This window comes from Nelumbo nucifera, chromosome 2 (genome assembly GCF_055504915.1).
Source record: "Nelumbo nucifera cultivar China Antique chromosome 2, China Antique-T2T, whole genome shotgun sequence".
NCBI classification, from domain to species: Eukaryota; Viridiplantae; Streptophyta; class Magnoliopsida; order Proteales; family Nelumbonaceae; genus Nelumbo; species Nelumbo nucifera.
Window position 1 is genome coordinate 10289136 of NC_142650.1, and position 20666 is coordinate 10309801.

Sequence of the window (20666 nt, forward strand, 5' to 3'; positions counted from 1 at the left end):
TTACCAACAATAAAGGTAAAATTGGGTTTTAAAAAATTATACATGATTTTTGACAAAAATATTAACGATAAGGGTAGAACTAGGGTAGCGTTGAACAAATATTCAAACAATAAGGATATACTTAGTTAATTAACTAAACCATAAGGGTAATTTAAGAAATTTACCCTTTATATAATAATAATAGTAGGGGCACTCCTTAACATTTCAAATTGATATTCAAATTATATTTGTTATTTATGCAGATATACATGCTATTTGGGCATGGGTAAAATCCAATAAAATGGTTAAAACCATATTATTTGTAATGGAAATATTTGATCTGATTTGATTTTTATATTAGAATAGTGTAATTTGTTCTAAAACCATATTAATTGTAATGGACATATTTGGTCTAATTTGATTTTTATACTAAAATAGTGTAATTTGTTCTAAAAATGTCTCAAACTGTTATACACTCGTACTGATTTGGTGGGATTTTCTCTAAACCAAACCAAACCGCAGCGGAAAAACCCCTATTGTGTATCCAACCATATCATCTTTGTAATAAACTCTAAAGCATGCGCACGACGCATGGGGCACATTTTAGCACGTCGGTCCATTACGCTTTTGTTCTTCCCGTTAATTATTTACATTTTCCCCACCTGTTATATCCTTGATGTAGCTCGTCAATTGTTGGAATTCCATATAACACCGCACTTAAATATAATTTAATCTCCTTACAAAGGAGAGAAGAAAAAGAAGTTCTCGCAGTCTCTCGCTTATATTTTCTTCAGATCCGTCTCTCTCTCTCTCTCTCTCTCTCTCTCTCTCTCTGGCTTGGAGAGCTGGAAAGGTTTTCTCGCTCCGGATCTCACAGGGATCAGTCTCCCAGCGGTTTGCAGTTCCTTCGGTGTAGAAACCCTGGTTTTGAACCCTCGGTCGAGGGTTTCAATCCTTTTTCGCAAATCAGATTTTGGGTTTTGAAGCGTCGATCTGGGCACCATGGCTGCGGCAAGTGCTCCGATCACCATGAAAGAGGCCTTGACGGTTAGTTCTGTTTCATTTCTTCATCTCTCAAGAGTTTCCTGTCTAGATTAAGTGGTTGTTCTAGAATTTACGCTGAATCCGTTATAAGGGTAGACTTTTGGATTGATTTGATGTGGTTTTGGTCGTTCTGAACGTTCCCATGTTTATTTCCGATTTTGGTCTTCTTCTGTTTGTTACTGCTGGCATTGATGAATTTAGGTCATATTTGTCCCTCTCAATTGAAAAGGTTTGTAATCAATTTCCTAGAGAGCTTGTTGGCTGTAGTTTCACTTGAAATAGACTTATAGGAATACGTATGGTGGATTTGCTATTCATAGCTCAGGTAGATCCCGGATCTGTTCAGATCTATCGGACAGATAATTATGTCGTCCTCGAGTGCTTGATCTTTCTGGTCACATTTGAAAATTTCGCCTCTCCCATTACTCTGGATACCAGAAGTTCGGTGGCGCACGATCTTCTTCTATTTTTTTTTTTTTTTGGATTGAAGTTCTGATCCGGGAGGGTGAAGTGTATTGTTCTAATACCTCTTGCTTATTCTGCTTCTCTTACAGTTGCCAAGTATAGGAATCAATCCGCAATTCATCACCTTCACACATGTCACAATGGAATCAGACAAGTACATATGTGTTCGGGAGACATCCCCTCAGAATAGTGTTGTTATCGTAGACATGAACATGCCTAATCAGCCGTTGAGAAGGCCCATTACTGCGGATTCTGCTTTGATGAACCCAAATACAAGAATTCTTGCTCTCAAAGGTAAGATATATTTACTTCATTGAGTTCCTGTTGATACGAATTGTCAACTTCTGGTTTTGCATTCTTGCATTTGACGGAAGATGAAATAACTAAGAATGCTATTAAGCGATGAACAAATAGGTTCTCTGTTTATGATGTCAGTTTCTTTCTTCATAATTTTGAGATGCTTTGATGTGAAGTTTGGGAGTTATTGGCCATTTGTTATTTGCCAGTGTTCTGTTGTCTCCAATTATTGGATAAACTAGAAGATGAATCAATTGGTTTCCTTTTACTCTTGAAGTTGTACTATGCAACGTCAGTGAATTACTAGCACAGTATTAAATTAATAGTCACGGTCCTTTTAATATCTGTCAAACCACTCACAAAATATTGATCAGCATTCTAATTACACATTTTATGTTATTAAAGTTAACAATGTGATATTTCCTATCAATGCATATTCTTATACTACTTTCCTCGAGATATGTTCTTATAGGATAAACTAGGTTGCGGTCTTGCAGATGGTAATAAGCATGCAAGGATGTATGTTAAATTTTGATTAAGGTGTATAATTTCTCCCTGTTTAATTTTAAATGGAAGGTGTATAATGTTTCTCTATTTTACACGGTATTGTTGTATTTTCTGGCTTACATGATTTATTCAGATGATCACCTTACTTGCTAGTCCTGGCTGGAGTTTTAACTTGTGGTTCCAAATCACTGATTCCAGCTTGTTCAAACCTAAATCTTGAAAAAAACCTCCTTGTTTCTTGTTCTTGTCCAAATTCTGGATCAAAAAATAAAGAAGAGGAAACACTAGTTGTATATTCTTCTCTTATCCTATCCATTCTAGCCTTTTCCTACTTCATTTTCATTCCTACGTAAATCTCCTACTACATTCGAATTTTATAATATTTATCTTTCTGAATATTCTAGGTGAAGAAAAAATACAGAAGATGAAGCACTAATTGTATATTCTTCCCTTATCCTATCTATTGTATCTTTTTCCTACTCCATTTTTGTTTCCATGTAATCCCATATCCAAATTCTGTAATACTTATATTTCTGAATATTGTAACTGAACTTCGGAATTTTGAAAATTACTATAAAATTCAAAACTTTCTTTTGGCATCATAGCTTTTTTTATATGAATGAAAATTCAATTTTGGCATCATAACTTTCTCAGTGACTTGTGTTTCTGATGTCAATAATAGTGCATTTTCCAGCATTTCCTTTCTCACTTCGCCCATCCTTATAGTGTCTGGATTCTGGAATTCAAATATATTTTTCATCTACTTTAAGACCTTCCCTTTTCAAGACGATGTCAGTTGATGTATTTTGGACTTGATATGTCTGTGGTGCACTTATTGGAATTGTTGACTGTTGGCACTCCTTGATATGTGACCTTCACTCCCAAATTAGATCAGTAACTTGATCTGTATGAACTGTTACAACATTTTCCTTTTTTCCGCTTATAAAAAAATCCCATTTTTTTCTGAATTTATCATGTAGGTCTTGGTCACTTCCTACATTTGTTCTGCTTGTGGATACTTGTTTTGTGTATAAAAGGACAAAAGGCTGGACATGAATAACCATTAATCTGATGTCATAGAATGCTTTAAATGTCCATGTTCAATTTCTCTTTTTGATTCATGAACTTTTGATGCTTATGTCACATTCTCAGTGTGGATATTCATGAACAAAGTGTCAAGTTGCTGTCAAGACTAGTGCAAATTTAGTTAAGATGGTTAGAAGGTCTGCCAATGGATTGGCGGATGGGTTAACTAAACAAGGAGTTAATATACATTATTTGTTTTGGGCTCAATGTTAATTGGGTGGTGGGGCTCTTTGTTGTAAAGGGTGTTATTTCTAACGACTTCTTGTTGTACTCTCTTCTTTTTAAATTTTAATAAAATTCTTTGAGTTGCTGATAAAAAAAATCATGAACAAAGTGTCCTAAAAAATTCTAGGAAAAAGGCGAAAAAAGAAAAAGAATATAATCTGCATTCTTAATGGCAACATACTCCTTACTGATTCCATTAATTTGTGTACACATTATGGGTGCTTCTTACTGTTTTATCTTCTATCTGGCTGATGAGTTGACATTCTATTTGAAGCTCAACTTCCTGGAACTACTCAGGATCACTTACAGATATTCAATATTGAAATGAAAGCAAAAATGAAATCACATCAGATGCCTGAGCAGGTGAACACTGGACCTCTTCACTCTGTACTGATACAGGAGCTGTTTCTGAAGTTTTATCTTGTTTTGAGGTGAATGATCTCATTCAGGTCTTCAACACTTCCAACCTTTTTGTTTGTTTAGGTTGTCTTTTGGAAGTGGATTACCCCCAAAGTGTTGGGCCTTGTCACACAGACCTCAGTATATCATTGGTCTATTGAAGGTGAGCCACCTTTTTTCTTCTTCATTGCAGTTCTATCTGCATCTACTGTATTTCTTTCTTTTCTCCAATTATCATGTTTGATGAAATATTTTAGTTTTCATGTAATGCTGTCCATGGTTGGGTTGTTTGCTTTATTGTGCCTAACTATATTACTTGTATAGGTGATTCGGAGCCTGTAAAGATGTTTGAGAGGACTGCTAATTTGGCAAATAACCAAATAATTAATTACCGGTGTGATCCCTCAGAGAAGTGGTTGGTTTTGATTGGGATTGCTCCTGGATCACCTGAGGTATCTGTTTTTTTTATATGCCCTGTGTCATCATGTTTTGCTGTATTACCAAGGCCTCTATGAATCTGCTATTTGCAGGCTGAATTGTGTTAAAAAAGATAGCTCTAATTGCATCTCTAATCCTATATTGTTCCTTTTTGGTTTCAAGACCTGGATCTTTCAAGAGAATAGTCACTATCATGCCACAATTTTATAATAAATTATGCATATGCATACTTATGCTCAAGTTGGTGAACAGGAATGTAAGAGATGCATATGTTGAACAAGTTGGAAAATAGGGAATTTGGAATAACAGTTTTATGCCATATTATCATTACCTTGAGGGTGTTACACCTGAGCTTTTGTGACTGTGAACAAAGTATTTTTCAGCCAAAAATTCCGATATCTTTGCTGTTAAGGTAATATATAAAGGATCAAGACTACATTTGATGCTGGAACCTGTGGCATGTGTTGAAAATTATGCTGGTCAAAGGTCCAGCTGTCAATGATGGTAGCACCTATTTAATATATGGAACTCCCCTTTAATATTTCCTGCTTGAGTTGAATTTTGGCCTGAGAGGTCTCCTTTGTGAAAACCATAGCTAGTAATCCTGATTCCATAATTGTGGTATACCATGCCAGTTATAAAGCTTGAAGTGTCATTGTACTGATGTGTAGTTGCGTGAGTAGAATTTTAATTGAAATTGTTAGTTATCTTATGTGTACCACAAACTGATCTTAGTGGCATTTGATAATGGCCGAAGTGGTCAATTTGAATGATTTATTACTTTGACTTGTAGTGGGTAGTATAATTAAATGATAAATGGTATAATAATCAACTCAACTCAACTTCAGCCATTAAGGGGCTCTCAACCTTCTAAATGACTTAATCACTAAAAGACAAAACAACAAGTCATTCAGTTCAGCCACTTCAGATGTTAACAAACATCCACTTACTTTGAGTATAAAATATGTTTAATTACAACTGTTGAGTTTGCTCTTTATTTTCCCTAATTATACCCCTTTTTATGATCTATTACTGGTAATTGCATAGTTTCACAAGATGCTAGTACTATTTTTTTCCTTTTTTATTTTTTGCCTAACTATGCTCCTTTTTTGCTATTTGAGTACTTCTAGAAATCTAATTCTACTTCTTCTTGCTAATCTTGATTGCAGAGGCCCCAGCTGGTCAAAGGAAACATGCAGCTTTTCTCTGTAGATCAGCAACGCAGTCAAGCTCTTGAAGCACATGCTGCATCATTTGCATCATTTAAGGTGCAAGCCTTTCCCTATATTCCATCAAAGAGCTGTGATTGTTTAAATATATACACTCAGTAGTATTGAGGCGTCATACTTGTTTTTGTTACAGGTTCCTGGAAATGAAAACCCTTCTACTCTTATTTGTTTTGCTTCAAAGACTACAAATGCTGGTCAGATTACATCAAAGATGCATGTGATTGAACTTGGTGCTCAGCCAGGTCCTTTTTTCTTCCTTGGCATTTGTCTCCCTTTTTATAACACTTGAGACTGAACTAATTAAACCAATGCTTAGCATTTACTTTTATTCATGCGTTTTTGATCTGGATCTTCTCTCAGTGCTTCCTGAAGTAACAAAATACATTTGATTAACTTTCCATATTATAAAAATGTTTGTAAAAAACATATATATTGGTTCTCTATTTCCTTTTTGCTCTGCATATACTCAAGTTCATGTATGGACTTGGGAAATAATGTGTTTTCCGCATCATCTGTGATATCATACTTTCCTGTTCAAAATATCTTAACCTGTTTTTCTTTATAGCTTTTGTTCTTTGCACTGCTGATGTGCAATTCTTGTTAGCAGGCAAGCCATCTTTTTCAAAGAAACAGGCAGACCTTTTCTTCCCCCCAGATTTTGCTGATGACTTCCCCGTGGCAATGCAGGTACATCTTTAGCCAATTAATTATTGTGTTGGTTCTTGGTGAAATGTGGCACTGGCATTTTAATCGTTGACTTCTTATTTTACAGATATCTCACAAGTATAGTTTGATATATGTGATTACAAAGCTTGGACTTTTATTTGTATATGACTTGGAAACAGCAACTGCTGTTTATAGAAACCGCATTAGTCCAGATCCTATATTTTTGACAACTGAAGCGTCATCAGTAGGAGGATTCTATGCTATAAATCGGCGAGGGCAGGTTTTACTGGCTACTGTAAATGAAGCAACGATTATTCCTTTTGTCAGTGGTCAAGTATGTTTATGAGCTTCCAAATTGTGCTACTAAAGAAATCATGTAATTCCCTTTTTTCTTTGGCTGAAGCAATCATCAAATGCTGTCTTGTGACTTACAGTTGAACAATCTGGAGCTTGCTGTTAATCTTGCCAAAAGAGGAAATCTTCCCGGGGCAGAGAATTTGGTAAGTGGCAACACATTCTCTTTTTGTATCCACATAACCAAGATTCACGACTGTGACTGATTTCTGAAAAGTCCAAGCAGGCAGGCAACGAGTCTTCAATATGATGCCTGATGTTGTTGTGTGCCAGATCCAATTTCTTATATGATCAAGAATTCGGTTGGATCCACCAATGGGATGTAGCATGGTATAATTTAGGACTTGATGGTTAGAGTTGGCCAGTCATGTCGTCACCTTTACATGGAAGGAGGGGTGAGGGTGGGGAATGAGAGGGATAATCATAGTATGATTCTCAGTAAAAAATTTTTAGGCCTTTCTCCATTGATTTACCATTTTTCTGTAATATGCTTCCAAAAAATTAACATGATGCCATTTGGTACTTCTGTTTTATCTGTAATTTTGAAGTGCTTTTTGTCTTACTATTAAATGGTTTATATACTAGGGTCTTTGGTTCCATGTCAAAAGCTTGTTATTGACCATCTTTTCTTTCTCAGGTTGTCCAGCGATTCCAAGAATTGTTTGCTCAGACAAAATATAAGGAGGCTGCAGAGCTTGCTGCTGAGTCACCACAGGGAATTCTTCGTACTCCTGACACTGTTGCAAAATTTCAGGTATTACATTTACATGATACTCCTCTCTTTGTTTGTGAAACTTCTTTAAGTTTATTGTTTGGCATGTCTGCTTTTTCAATTATATTTGTATACACACTCGTAGAAAGAGGCATATAGATAAGGAGAGAGAAGGCAGAGGAGTTCTATTGTAGAAAAAAGATGCAAAAGAGAAGCATGCCTGAAACATGAGGCAAACTGAGAAAATAGAGCAAGGTATCAAGAACACTCCAAGGGACAACATTACATCAAATAAACAAGCCAACCATTTCCAACCTATCTATTAAAAAACCATTTCTAACCTAGTGATAGTACTCACTGCAATAGTGCCTACTAAGTTCACTACTTGACTTTGTATTCATATGCTCAATCTAGACCACAATGATGGAACCTTTCTGATATCGTGCAATGTGTACCATAGGCATTCAAGGGACTATGCAATCATTATCTTGAAGAGGATTCCCCTGTATGATAAATCTCTCATAACTGAAAAGGGAAAAATGCATTAGGCTAAAAAATGTGCAAGGACCATGGATTTGGTGAAGTTGTTCTTCCAGGTAGGGTTCATAAGCACTTAACATGTTACATTGTTACTTTCACAGTCTCTAAAAGCACCTCCAATTCCCATCAGACCTCCAGAATCTAAAGTGATCAAATGTAAAGGCTCGATTCGATGGTGATCCTTTTTTTGTCGGGGGTGGGGAGGGGCACAGATAAATGTAATATGGTATAATAGATCTCAAATCTGTTTCTCACTGTCAAACTATTATGCTTCTTAATATCTCCATCATAGAAATTTTAGTGAAGAACTTGGTCATACCAAAATGATGTCCTATTATAAAGAGTGGTTCTGTACTGAAAGATGCCTCCACATGGTCTTCCTTCTTTTGCTTGACAAGGTGCTGTGCCAACACCCAGGAAGCTTGTCTGTATCCTTTGGAATAGACAACTGAATATAAACAATAGAAGCAAAGAAATAAACAAGTTATTTACCGAGTCCACGTAGGCCATGCATGTGGTTCAGATATTGAGATGGGTTTGCTGATTCTCATTATATTTTCTTCAGCTCTGTTTGTTTAAAGTGCAAATCTGAACCAGATAGAAAATTTGCACCCAGTTCAGATATCAGATATGTATATGTTTGTAACTGTTATTTGCTCTCTTACCTGATGCAAAATTTGTACTGTTGTCTTACTGCACTCATAGATGGTGCAAATTGTGTCCCAAAAACTTATGTGAAATTTGCACCACCTTCTCTCTACCTTAGCATCCTCTCATATAAAGTGTAGAGGACATCATTTTACTCCCTATTTTACTCCTCTGGATCCTGAACAAACAATTTTCCACTTTCATTCTCTTTTATACAAATTGGGGACCACTTCACTTTACTTTCGTTGTACTCATGAAACCAACAAAACAAATTCAAACCTGAAGCAAAAGTGAACTTGAATTTTGCACAGCCATTTGCACTTCCATGCATTTAGATGCAGTGTAAGATAAAGAAGCCTTCACTCTGATGAGATTGTCTTCTTTGTCCTACCTTTCTTGTCCAAAAAAAAAGTGCCACTTTGAATATCTGTTTTTTATATGTCTATTCCGATACCTGTACAAGGGTGCTATATCATGTTGGATATTTCAACTTTTATTGTAAATTGCATATGCAATACCATAACAAGCCCTGTTATTGTTGTAACTGGGTAACATAGGTCTATCTATTTTTCATTTGGCGTCCAGGATACAATAGTAATAAAAAATCTATTAGAAAATATAATGCTTTTATTGTTAAAAAACAAGAAACTACTATTTATGTTCATCCTTTGTTTTGGTTATATTGACCTCATTGCTAGCAATTGTTTCTATTCTACAACAAAAATGTTTCTGTTTCAGACTAGGTTCAACCTTAAGCATGTGCCTTCTTTTATGTTTTGTTAATCCTTATCCAACTATATGTTTTTTTTTGGGTAGGATATCATTCCTCAATAAAATGAAACATTGCTGTTTTTCTTCGTCTTTTTTGGGGTTATACATTCCTTGCTGCTAGTAATTTCTTCTGCTTCCGACTGGATTCAATCTTCTAGATATGCTTCATTTGTACCAGGACTTCTCATTTGCTTTATTGGATATTGTGTATATATTTTGACGAAAGAGATTGCTTTTATTCTCTGTATTCTTGAGTGTCTTAGAATTGTGAATAAGGTTTTAACTCTATTTCAACTTGTGGTACTTGCGTTTTGTAGAGTGTTCCTGTTCAAGCTGGGCAAACACCACCTTTGTTGCAGTATTTTGGAACACTGTTAACCAAGGGAAAGCTTAATGCATTTGAGTCACTGGAATTATCACGCCTTGTTGTGAATCAGAACAAAAAGAACCTTCTGGAGAATTGGTTGGCTGAAGACAAGCTTGAATGCAGTGAAGAGCTTGGAGATCTTGTGAAGGTTTGATTTGGGATTTGAGATTGTACTTTGGTACACTACTTATGCAAGAAATTTATGAGACTGCATTCAGCATTTATGTTTGAAATGGGATCTTATTTCTATTAGTCCAGTTTATGGGTCTTTCCTTTTAATATGAGTTGATGATTCCTGTCACCTATCTCATATCATGTTTGTATGTTTCTATTGTAGACTGTTGATAATGATCTTGCTCTGAAAATATACATTAAGGCTAGGGCTACTCCAAAGGTTGTTGCAGCTTTTGCTGAACGAAGAGAATTTGACAAGATTCTCATATACTCAAAGCAGGTAATTGTTGTATGCTTTGTATGCTGGTAACTATCCTACATCTCTTGTGAACATGTTTTTTGTATTTGTAGTTAAAGAAGCTACACTTAACAAACAGTTGTTTTTTCTTTGTTGTCATATTTTTTATTATTTTATCATTATTTTGATTTCTTTTTTATATTATTGAATTGTGATTCTAAGTCTCTGACCCAGACTTGATTGCTGCACTAATACAGGTTGGGTACACACCTGACTATCTATTCCTTCTGCAAACAATTTTGCGATCTGATCCACAGGTATTACTTTTGTTCATTTCTCTTCTTGCAGGACTGTTAAAGAGTTTCGATTTATGTTATGGATATACTGGTGTAGAGCTCAAGGGTTTAAATTTTAATCATTCTTTTTCAGTAAAAGGAATGCTGTGCTTATCAATCCAAAAATAGGAATTTCTTTTTCCCACATTGAAAAGAACTTCCAAGGATCTTTTTCCTTCTTTTGGTTCCCCTTGTACAGAAGCCCCTTTTCCATTTGTACAAACACAATGCATAGAAGAGTTTAACCTTTGGAAATGGTGTATTTTGAGCCACATGCAGAATGTGTTAATTAATACTAATATTAATGCCTCTTGAAACCTATTTCTCAGAGAATAGCTAAAATTTAGCTCTGGATGGCAGGGAGCTGTTAATTTTGCACTTATGATGTCGCAAATGGAGGGCGGTTGTCCAGTTGACTACAACACTATTACTGATCTCTTTCTTCAGGTTTATCTTTTGTATTTTCCTTCTTTGGTTTTTTTTTTTTATAGTTTCACTGTAAAATGCAGCTATATTCATTTAACCATCCAAAGTGTATTCAAGCTGCAAGTTTGCTCTGTTCATCTCAATTTTTGTTGTTTCTCCATTCGTTTTTTCTTATAATTGTCTTACACGATATTCTTTACTCCAGAGGAATATGATCCGGGAGGCAACGGCTTTTCTGCTAGATGTTCTGAAACCAAATCTGCCAGAACATGCATACCTTCAGACAAAGGTTATCCATTTACCCATTGAAGCTCATAGTTTATATTCATCCTTTTTTTTGTACTCATGTATTCGGCCCCCATAATGCTGGTTCCAGGTCTTGGAAATCAATCTAGTGACTTTCCCGAATGTAGCAGATGCTATCTTAGCCAATGGAATGTTCGGCCACTATGATCGTCCCCGAATTGCCCAACTCTGTGAGAAAGCTGGTTTATATATGCGTGCCCTTCAGGTAAAATATATTCTCATAAGGGATTTATATATTACAGAGGACTTAAACAGTTCCTTGAAATAAATCTGGTGTATTTGATGCAGCATTATACCGAATTGCCAGATATTAAACGTGTCATTGTGAATACGCATGCCATTGAACCACAGGTTTGTGTGCTATACTTCAACATTTTATATTTTCATTTAAGGGAAGAGTGTATAATTGATACTAATTATTTGTGGTATTCCAGTCACTTGTAGAGTTTTTTGGGACTCTTTCCAGAGAGTGGGCACTGGAGTGCATGAAGGATCTTTTGTTAGTTAATCTTAGAGGGAACCTGCAAATAATTGTGCAGGTAATTTTCATTTTGTTGTTGATTTTTTTTTTTTTTATCACTCCCGTTCTTGAGTTGAGGCTAACTTGTATGTTTTCTGCAGACCGCCAAGGAATATTGTGAGCAGTTGGGAATTGATTCTTGCATAAAACTCTTTGAACAGTTTAAGTCATATGAAGGGTTATACTTTTTCCTGGGATCACATTTCAGTTCTAGGTATGCACTGTGGAATAAAAATACTGTCCCTTATTAGGTTTATGCAGCAGACTTTTTTGCTTATCTTGGGTAACTTGGCCAGTGAGGATCCTGATATTCATTTCAAGTACATCGAGGCAGCTGCTAAAACTGGACAAATAAAAGAGGTTGAGCGTGTCACTAGAGAGTCAAACTTCTATGATGCTGAGAAGACGAAGAATTTTCTAATGGAAGCAAAGCTTCCAGATGCACGGCCCTTAATAAATGTCTGTGATCGTTTTGGTTTTGTTCCAGATCTTACGCACTATCTCTACTCAAACAACATGCTTCGATACATTGAAGGTTATGTTCAAAAGGTAAGAGTTTGTTCAAGGAGTTTGATTTGTAAGGATGCTTGAACTATGCTATATGCCTAGTCAAGTTTGGTTATTTTCTGAGATGCAGAGGGAAAATCAACTAAGGTCTTTTATCTCCTTTCTAGGTCAATCCTGCGAATGCTCCTCTAGTTGTAGGTCAGCTGCTTGATGATGAGTGCCCTGAAGATTTCATTAAAGGTCTTATTCTTTCTGTCCGCTCTCTACTTCCAGTAGAGCCTCTTGTTGAGGAATGTGAGAAAAGGTGTGATTGATCCCTTCTCTATCTCCATCTCTATCCTATTTTGCTCACTTGGTCTCATAATTTGTTTGTTCCTTGTAGGAATCGTCTTCGCTTGCTTACTCAGTTCCTGGAGCATCTTGTGAGTGAGGGAAGCCAGGATGTACATGTTCATAATGCTCTTGGTAAAATCATCATAGACAGCAACAATAATCCGGAGCATTTCCTCACTACTAACCCATACTATGATTCACGTGTTGTGGGTAAATATTGTGAGAAACGAGATCCTACCCTGGCGGTGGTTGCTTACCGCAGAGGACAGTGTGATGATGAACTTATCAATGTCACAAATAAGAATTCCTTGTTCAAGTTACAAGCCAGGTTTGTATACTGTTGTCTAGTTTTTATGGTTATTGCATCCAGGGGTATTTTAATGTTCAAAGTTTATTTACTTATTCTTTTCTTTCAGATATGTGGTTGAGAGGATGGACTCTGACCTCTGGGAGAAAGTTCTCAACCCTGATAATGTGTACAGAAGACAGCTTATTGACCAAGTTGTATCAACTGCCCTGCCTGAAAGCAAGAGCCCTGAGCAAGTTTCTGCAGCTGTTAAAGCTTTCATGACTGCTGATCTCCCACACGAGTTAATTGAGCTTCTTGAAAAAATTGTGCTCCAGAACTCTGCCTTCAGTGGAAATTTCAATTTGCAGAATCTGTTGATCCTGACAGCTATTAAAGCAGATGCATCAAGAGTAATGGATTACATTAATCGGTTAGACAACTTTGATGGACCAGCAGTTGGGGAGGTGGCTGTGGAAGCACAATTGTATGAAGAAGCATTTGCCATCTTCAAGAAGTTCAACTTGAATGTTCAAGCTGTGAATGTCCTTTTGGATAATATTCAAAGCATTGAACGGGCTGTGGAGTTTGCATTCCGTGTTGAAGAAGATGCTGTTTGGAGCCAGGTGGCCAAGGCCCAACTTAGGGAAGGGCTAGTGAGTGATGCAATTGAATCATTTATCCGTGCAGATGATGCAACTCAATTTTTAGATGTCATCAAGGCTGCTGAGGATGCCAATGTATATCATGACTTGGTGAGGTATCTTTTGATGGTGAGACAAAAGTCCAAGGAGCCCAAGGTGGACAGTGAACTTATTTATGCTTATGCCAAGATTGATAGGCTGGGTGAAATTGAGGAATTTATCCTTATGCCAAATGTTGCTAATCTCCAAAATGTTGGTGATCGCTTGTATGATGAAGCCCTGTATGAGGCTGCAAAGATTATTTTTGCATTTATTTCTAACTGGGCCAAGCTGGCTATCACACTAGTGAAGCTGAGGCAGTTCCAAGGTGCAGTTGATGCAGCTAGGAAGGCAAACAGCTCAAAGACATGGAAAGAAGTATGCTTTGCTTGTGTTGATGCTGAGGAGTTCCGCTTGGCACAAATATGTGGGCTCAACATCATTATTCAGGTGACATTTTTAGACATTTTCTTTGATGTCTAGTTGCTTACTTTGACGGTCTGTTTTTAGTGTATTCTTTAGTTGTGGCCCTGGGTTATGTGGATCTCTAGAATATAGAGGCCAAAGTGAACAGAGATTTGTCCATTATCCATGACTTTCCTGTTTCGACATGTGGAAAGGTTCCACAAATCATTGTTTGTCTGTCCAACCCTAGCATTTTCTTCTTTCTCAAATTTTGAATTTGATAATGATTGGCATTAATACACATTAATATCACAATATGTTGTTGGCCGTTCTAGGTGGATGACTTGGAGGAGGTCAGTGATTATTACCAGAGCAGAGGATGTTTCAATGAGTTAATCTCTCTCATGGAAAGTGGTCTAGGATTGGAGCGTGCACATATGGGCATCTTCACTGAGTTGGGAGTTCTATATGCCAGATACCGTCCTGAAAAGCTTATGGAACACATCAAATTGTTCTCAACCCGTCTCAACATTCCTAAGCTTATACGAGCTTGTGATGAACAACAGCATTGGAAAGAACTCACCTATCTGTATATACAATATGATGAGTTTGACAATGCTGCAACTACCATCATGAACCATTCTCCAGAGGCATGGGACCACATGCAATTCAAAGATGTTGCAGTCAAGGTTGCAAATGTGGAGCTCTACTATAAGGCCGTGCACTTCTACTTGCAGGAACATCCTGATCTTATTAATGATCTTCTTAATGTTCTTGCCCTTCGTGTGGACCATACACGTGTAGTAGACATAATGCGGAAGGTATGGTTTTATTTATGAATTTTATGCTATTATCAACATTTGTCTCCTCAATGAGGTTCAAAATGTATATGAAGGTTGGAATAAATTATACTGATTCAATCTTGTCCTGGTTTTGGATGTCTTCTTGCGAGTTTCAGGCAGGTCACCTGCACCTGGTGAAGCCTTACATGGTTGCAGTTCAGAGCAACAATGTTGCTGCAGTCAATGAAGCTTTGAATGAGATCTATGTTGAGGAGGAGGATTATGATAGACTGCGAGAATCAATTGATATGCATGATAACTTTGATCAGATAGGCCTTGCCCAGAAGGTCAGCATAATTTTGATCTCCTTGTTTCCCAAACTTGTACTTCCTCCCCCTGAAAAAAAGAAAAAAAAAAGCAAACTCGTTACAAAATCTATGCTTTTTCTTACATTGCAATGTGTCTGAACAGGTTGAGAAACATGAGCTTCTTGAGATGAGGCGTATTGCGGCTTATATCTATAAAAAGGCAGGTAGATGGAAGCAGTCCATTGCATTGTCAAAGAAAGACAACCTTTATAAAGATGCCATGGAAACATGTTCACAGTCTGGCGATCGCGAACTTTCAGAGGAGTTGCTTGTTTATTTCATTGAGCAGGTATTTGAGCCTCTCATCTTTTACCCGACTGTTCTTGTTTTCATCGTCTTATTCTACCTTCACATTTTTTGTTTGCATTTTGTGTTTAGATATCTATTTTGTTATGATATTTATGTTAAAAAAATATTATATTTTTTAAGAGATGCTTTTTCTATAGTCATCAAGCAAGGATATCCAACACAGCTTGTGAATCTTTTACACACGTCAGATGGCATGCTGGAAGGTCTCCACATATTTGCAACACAATCTTAAAAGTTTGCCATGCGACCGCTAATACCACTTATGACATGAATAGGAAATGCATCCTTTTTTTTTAAGGATTGCTGGAACTAAAAAAAATCAAAACCTGGTTAAAACTTAAAAGGAAAAGAATTTTCTGGGGTCTATGGTGCTGAAGTGCAATAGGGCTATGAATTCATGGGCAATCCAAATTTCAGTCAGTTCCCATCTTTAAGACATTTGGATTGACAGCTAATCCATGTGCGTTTGGTGAGGGCAGTTTTCCAGCAGAGGGATATGAATGAACTGTAACTACTTTCAGTAATATCATTTATCTGGAGACTGTTTTAGGTTTTCTACAAATCCTTTTTAGGCAACAGATCATTTATGAATCTTTTTTTTATAAAACTTTTCCATAGCCTCGATAGAGATTTAAGAATTTCGGACAAATAAACCATTGTTTCACCCATTTGCTTGAGTGCACCTGCCTTGTAAGTGCCCGATATGCCTTCCGTTGGGTTTAGTGAACTTGAAGATGATAATTTTTTGTTTATACTGTATGTTCAGGGAAAGAAAGAATGCTTTGCTTCTTGCCTATTTGTTTGTTACGAATTGATCCGGCCAGATGTTGCGCTAGAACTTGCCTGGATGAATAATATGATCGACTTTGCTTTCCCGTATCTATTGCAGGTGATCTCTTTGTTACTACCATCTGTTATCTCCCATCATTCTTGAATTTTATGTTAGAACTTCTACAAATGTATTTCTCACCTTTCTGCCTTTCTGCCTTTCTGTCACACTGTATTTGCAGTTCATCCGTGAGTACACAGGCAAAGTTGACGAACTTATCAAGGACAAACTTGAAGCTCTTAGTGAAGTGAAGACCAAGGAGAAGGAGGAGAAGGAAATGGTTGCACAGCAGGTTGGCCATGAGAACCCTTTTATCATATTTTTATTGCTTCTCTTATTTTACATGTGGGGAGCTTTTCTGAAAGGAATAGTTTACCTGTCGGCGCTTGCACAATTCCAGGTTGTGGATTATTCTGGGACACGGTGTATCTCAAGTCAGAAATACTGTGTTGTTGAGATACTGTGTATCTCAAGTCAGAAATAGTTATTTTTAGATTGTCAATTTCATTAATTTCTCCTACCTTTGGGTGGGGAAATGTTTACTGTCTGATTCATTATGAGGTCATTTTTGGCCATGCATATAAAGTGGACAGTAAAGTTTTAGTCCTGCTGCCAAGGAGGGGAAGGCAGGTGTCCGCTGGCGCTGTTTCTTTTTTGTTGGATAATTTTCTAAGCTATTGGAGATTTAATGAAGTGAAGAAGTAATGTTTAAAATGTTGTTTATGCGTTTTGGTTGCAGAATATGTATGCCCAGTTGCTGCCTCTTGCTTTGCCTGCACCACCAATGCCAGGGATGGGTGGAGGTTTTGCACCACCACCACCAATGGGTGGGATGGGTATGCCTCCAATGCCAGCTTTTGGCATGCCCCCATTGGGCACCTACTGATCGAGAGTGGCAACGAGTAAGGAATAGAGTTAGTAGTCACAACGAGCAAAGGGGAAGTTTGCGGTCTCTAGGATATATCCAATTGCACTTGGGGCGGATGGAATTCTTTTCGTTTCATGTGGGGGGAATGTGAAGGTCTCAGGTCCCGAATAAGCTCTTTTGTCGTGTTTATTTTTGTTGTAGGGTGTGGTTCAAAAAAAAAAATATTTCTCAAATATTCTTTTGGTAGCAGAGGCTTATTTTTTGCTGCCGTTGAGGCCGAGCTGAGCATTTTCTGCCTGTCGAACTGTGTTTTGTGGCGCCGGGAAAATGTTGTGCAGTCGATGTTGTGCAGTCGATGTAATCTGACATTGGCGAATGTTGTAGGCATGGTGGTGGCTTGTTTGCCACGTGTATAGGTCGATGGTCTTTGTTGTTTTAGATATTTTTGTTCGTTCTTCAATTTTAGAGATGTAATTGATTACTTCTTCCCCTTGTTTTGGGCTTTTTTCCGCTCTTGGCATGATGCCTTTTTTCTTGTTCATTTGCTTACACCAATCAAATAGGCCAGATGATACGAGAATTATTTGCGGTTTTGTGGTTTTTTGGCATGCTCACAAACCGTATTAGATGTTATGCCTAACAAATTATTCAAAGACAGAGAAACATGAAATATGCATTCTTATAAAAATGTATAGCAAGGATTTCCAAAAGGGTTATTCCTAGCGTGTACGAGCACTGCTCATTCTATAAACCATAGAAATGCTCCACCCCTCTTGTTTCATGGTTGCTGAGGTTATAAAATGGGACCTGGGGTCATAGTGGCTGCTGCATGCATGCCAATACAAAGGTGGCTGTCATATGGAATGCGCAGTGCTCCTACAGGCTAGTACTCGCCTTTTGTATAGTTGGGGAATTGTGATGGGGGGAATTTGTTGCCAATTTAAGGGGGTATTCGTATTTAGCCGGGGGTGTTGTTAGACCGTGGAGTTAAAATTTCTGAAGTGGGTTTCAATGAGGTTTTCCCTTCAAAATATTTTATTGTTTTATTAATATTTGGGTTTGGAGGGTTTGTCAAGGATACCTTATTATCATACAAATATAGCATGACATAACATTATCATTATGTACTTAAATTTAGGCTCAGCTTGGAAGGAGTACAAATGCATCTAAAATAATACAAAATACAAGGTTTTGCTCTCTATATACTCCTTTCATTTCATGCACCAAAACTAATGCAAATGTCCTCTTTATAATAGTAAAAATGAATATATTTTGACAAAATGAAAATTCATAAAAAATAAGTCATGAACTCATGAGATGTATAAACTATAGAGGGCAAGTGATATAGACATAGAAAAACCCTTGAATTCACTTTTGCTAAGATACTGTCGTAACAGAAAATAAGTCGCTTCATCTAATTCAATGTGGGGCCATAGCAGCAAATAAAAGGCTTCGATTTAGTTGTTTCAGTGCATAGCTAAGACACTGTCGTTGCAAATGTGGATCTAAAGCTTTTGAGGGGAGAAAAATAGCGCACATTGATTAAGAGAAAAATAGCAAATAAAAAATGAAAAAAAAAAAGGAGGAAGTGCCACCTAATCGACTCTTGCTTTGATAATTGATACGTAAGTTGCAGCCCGTGCAACTTAAGTATTTTTTTTTTTTTTTTGGGGGGGGGGGGTGGATATGAGAGAATATAAGTAAGACTAAGAGAGAGAGAGAGAGAGCACATTTTTTGAGTGAAAGAGACAAATAGGAGAAAACGAGTTTCGAGAAAGTTGGCCTGCAGTTATGAGATGCCTGATCTAACATATGGATAAAGTTTCACAAATTTTTCGAGAAAATATGAAAAATCATAAAAACATGGTACCCAATAGACCTTTTCATGGGCCGGGTCGGGCCGGGCTTTTACTGTTATTAATAATTTTTTTTAAGGCCCGAGCCCGAGCCCGGCCCTCATAAAAAGCCTGAAGCCTAAGCCTGGGCCCGGGCCCGAAATTTAGCCTATATTATTATTATTATTAATGTTGAAGCAGCTGAATAAAGAGAGAGATAGATTGAAATTATAAAGAAAAGATTAAAATATATATATATAATTATAAATATATATTTTAATAAATATTATATTATTTATATATTTTATATAATATATAACATACATATTATATATTTTATAAAATATATAATACTGAGTCGGGCTGGGCCGGGCTCGGGCCGGGCTTTTTTGACAAATCCCGAGCCCGGCCCGAAACACAGTTGGGCTTACTGTGTTAAGCCCGAGGTCAGGCCCGCGGGCCTAATTATATGACCAAGCCCGGCCGGGGTGCGGGCCGGGCCGTCGGGCTACCCGGCCCATGAACAGGTCTAGTACCCAACCTGATTTTAGTTTTTCCTGTGTTTTCTATAAAAGGATTTAAAATACAAAAAAAAAAAAACTGATTTTATGCTAGCTAATATAATCCGTCCATTGTTGGTCCAAAATCCAGTCCTTTGGATATTCTGTTCTGTGTTACAACACACTTATGACCTGATTTTGAAAAATTCATAGGGTGATTAGGGAAGTTGTGATGCAGGAAAGACATGATATGGGAAGAGTTTTGAGTTTTGACCAATTAAAACTTATCCATAATTTTGATAAATAACATCTGATTGGCTACCATGTTTATGATTTCAGTTGACTGGTCAGAAGTTTTTCAGATGTCATATCTTTCACATATCATAGTGGAACCCGGGTAACTAATAATCAGGAATGTCACCTCTGCTTTTTTTTTATTTTTTGAACACTAAGGGTGCATTTGGTTTGTTGGAATAGGGGTTTGAAATTCTCCATTCCAATTTCAACTATTTGGTTTGATGGAATGGGAATCCCATTTTCATTTTTAGTGGAATAAACCCCTCCTTTGGGAATGAGAATCTATTCCAATTGATTTCTGAGGGATCAAATATGTAGGAGCAACAAATCATTTCAATTCTGATTCTGACTGCAAGCCAAACAGAGTTAGGATTGGCCCGATTTAGAATTTCACATTACTTCAAACTCGGACCTTTGGGTTAGGCCCATCCAAATTTATCAAAAGCTCAACCCAAGCCTGCCCAACCATAATGCAGTTACTTGTTGACCTAGTGCTTAAGATGCTTGACATTATTTTTATCATGACAATTGTATGACATTGCAGATAAGCTGTCAATTTTTTCAAATTTCAGTGCAACATCAGTTTGGTGATCCAAGATCACCAAGGTGATTAAAGAATCAATTTGGCAAATAAAAAAACCTCCCCTCTCATAAACCCTAATGTGAACCTTTGTAGTAACATTTAAAAAAATTGGTTTGTTAAATTTGATTTCTATTTGATTTATGTTTGCTATCCTGCTGTTCTGTTTTCTCAAAAAAAAAAAAAAAAAGGATTTCTATTTTTTTCTTTTGTGATGAAATAACATTTCTATTTTTATCCTTGTGTCGCAGGCTTGTGAAATGGAACACTTGTGAACACATAGGTGCCAAAATATACTAGGATAGTTTTAGAGTTAAAAAGCTATAGGTCCACCATCCATCTAATATGATTTTGACCA

At 36.9% G+C, this 20666-nt stretch overlaps 1 protein-coding gene across 1 annotated transcript; it reads left to right on the forward strand.

The window, feature by feature from the left end:
- The first annotated feature begins 826 nt into the window (after window positions 1-826).
- Window positions 827-17588, forward strand: LOC104594936 (clathrin heavy chain 2). The gene is made up of 30 exons (XM_010255494.3): window positions 827-1026; window positions 1578-1782; window positions 3878-3966; window positions 4087-4165; window positions 4327-4454; window positions 5610-5708; window positions 5803-5911; window positions 6277-6356; window positions 6442-6669; window positions 6770-6835; window positions 7327-7443; window positions 9678-9875; window positions 10065-10181; window positions 10397-10456; window positions 10835-10921; window positions 11106-11189; window positions 11277-11411; window positions 11495-11557; window positions 11641-11745; window positions 11828-11940; window positions 12023-12275; window positions 12401-12537; window positions 12616-12894; window positions 12983-13985; window positions 14276-14761; window positions 14899-15069; window positions 15194-15379; window positions 16166-16288; window positions 16410-16520; window positions 16968-17588. The coding sequence occupies exons 1-30, from the start codon at window positions 982-984 to the stop codon at window positions 17112-17114; spliced, it is 5103 nt and encodes a 1700-aa protein (XP_010253796.1). The 5' UTR covers window positions 827-981; the 3' UTR covers window positions 17115-17588.
- Window positions 17589-20666: the final 3078 nt, after the last annotated feature.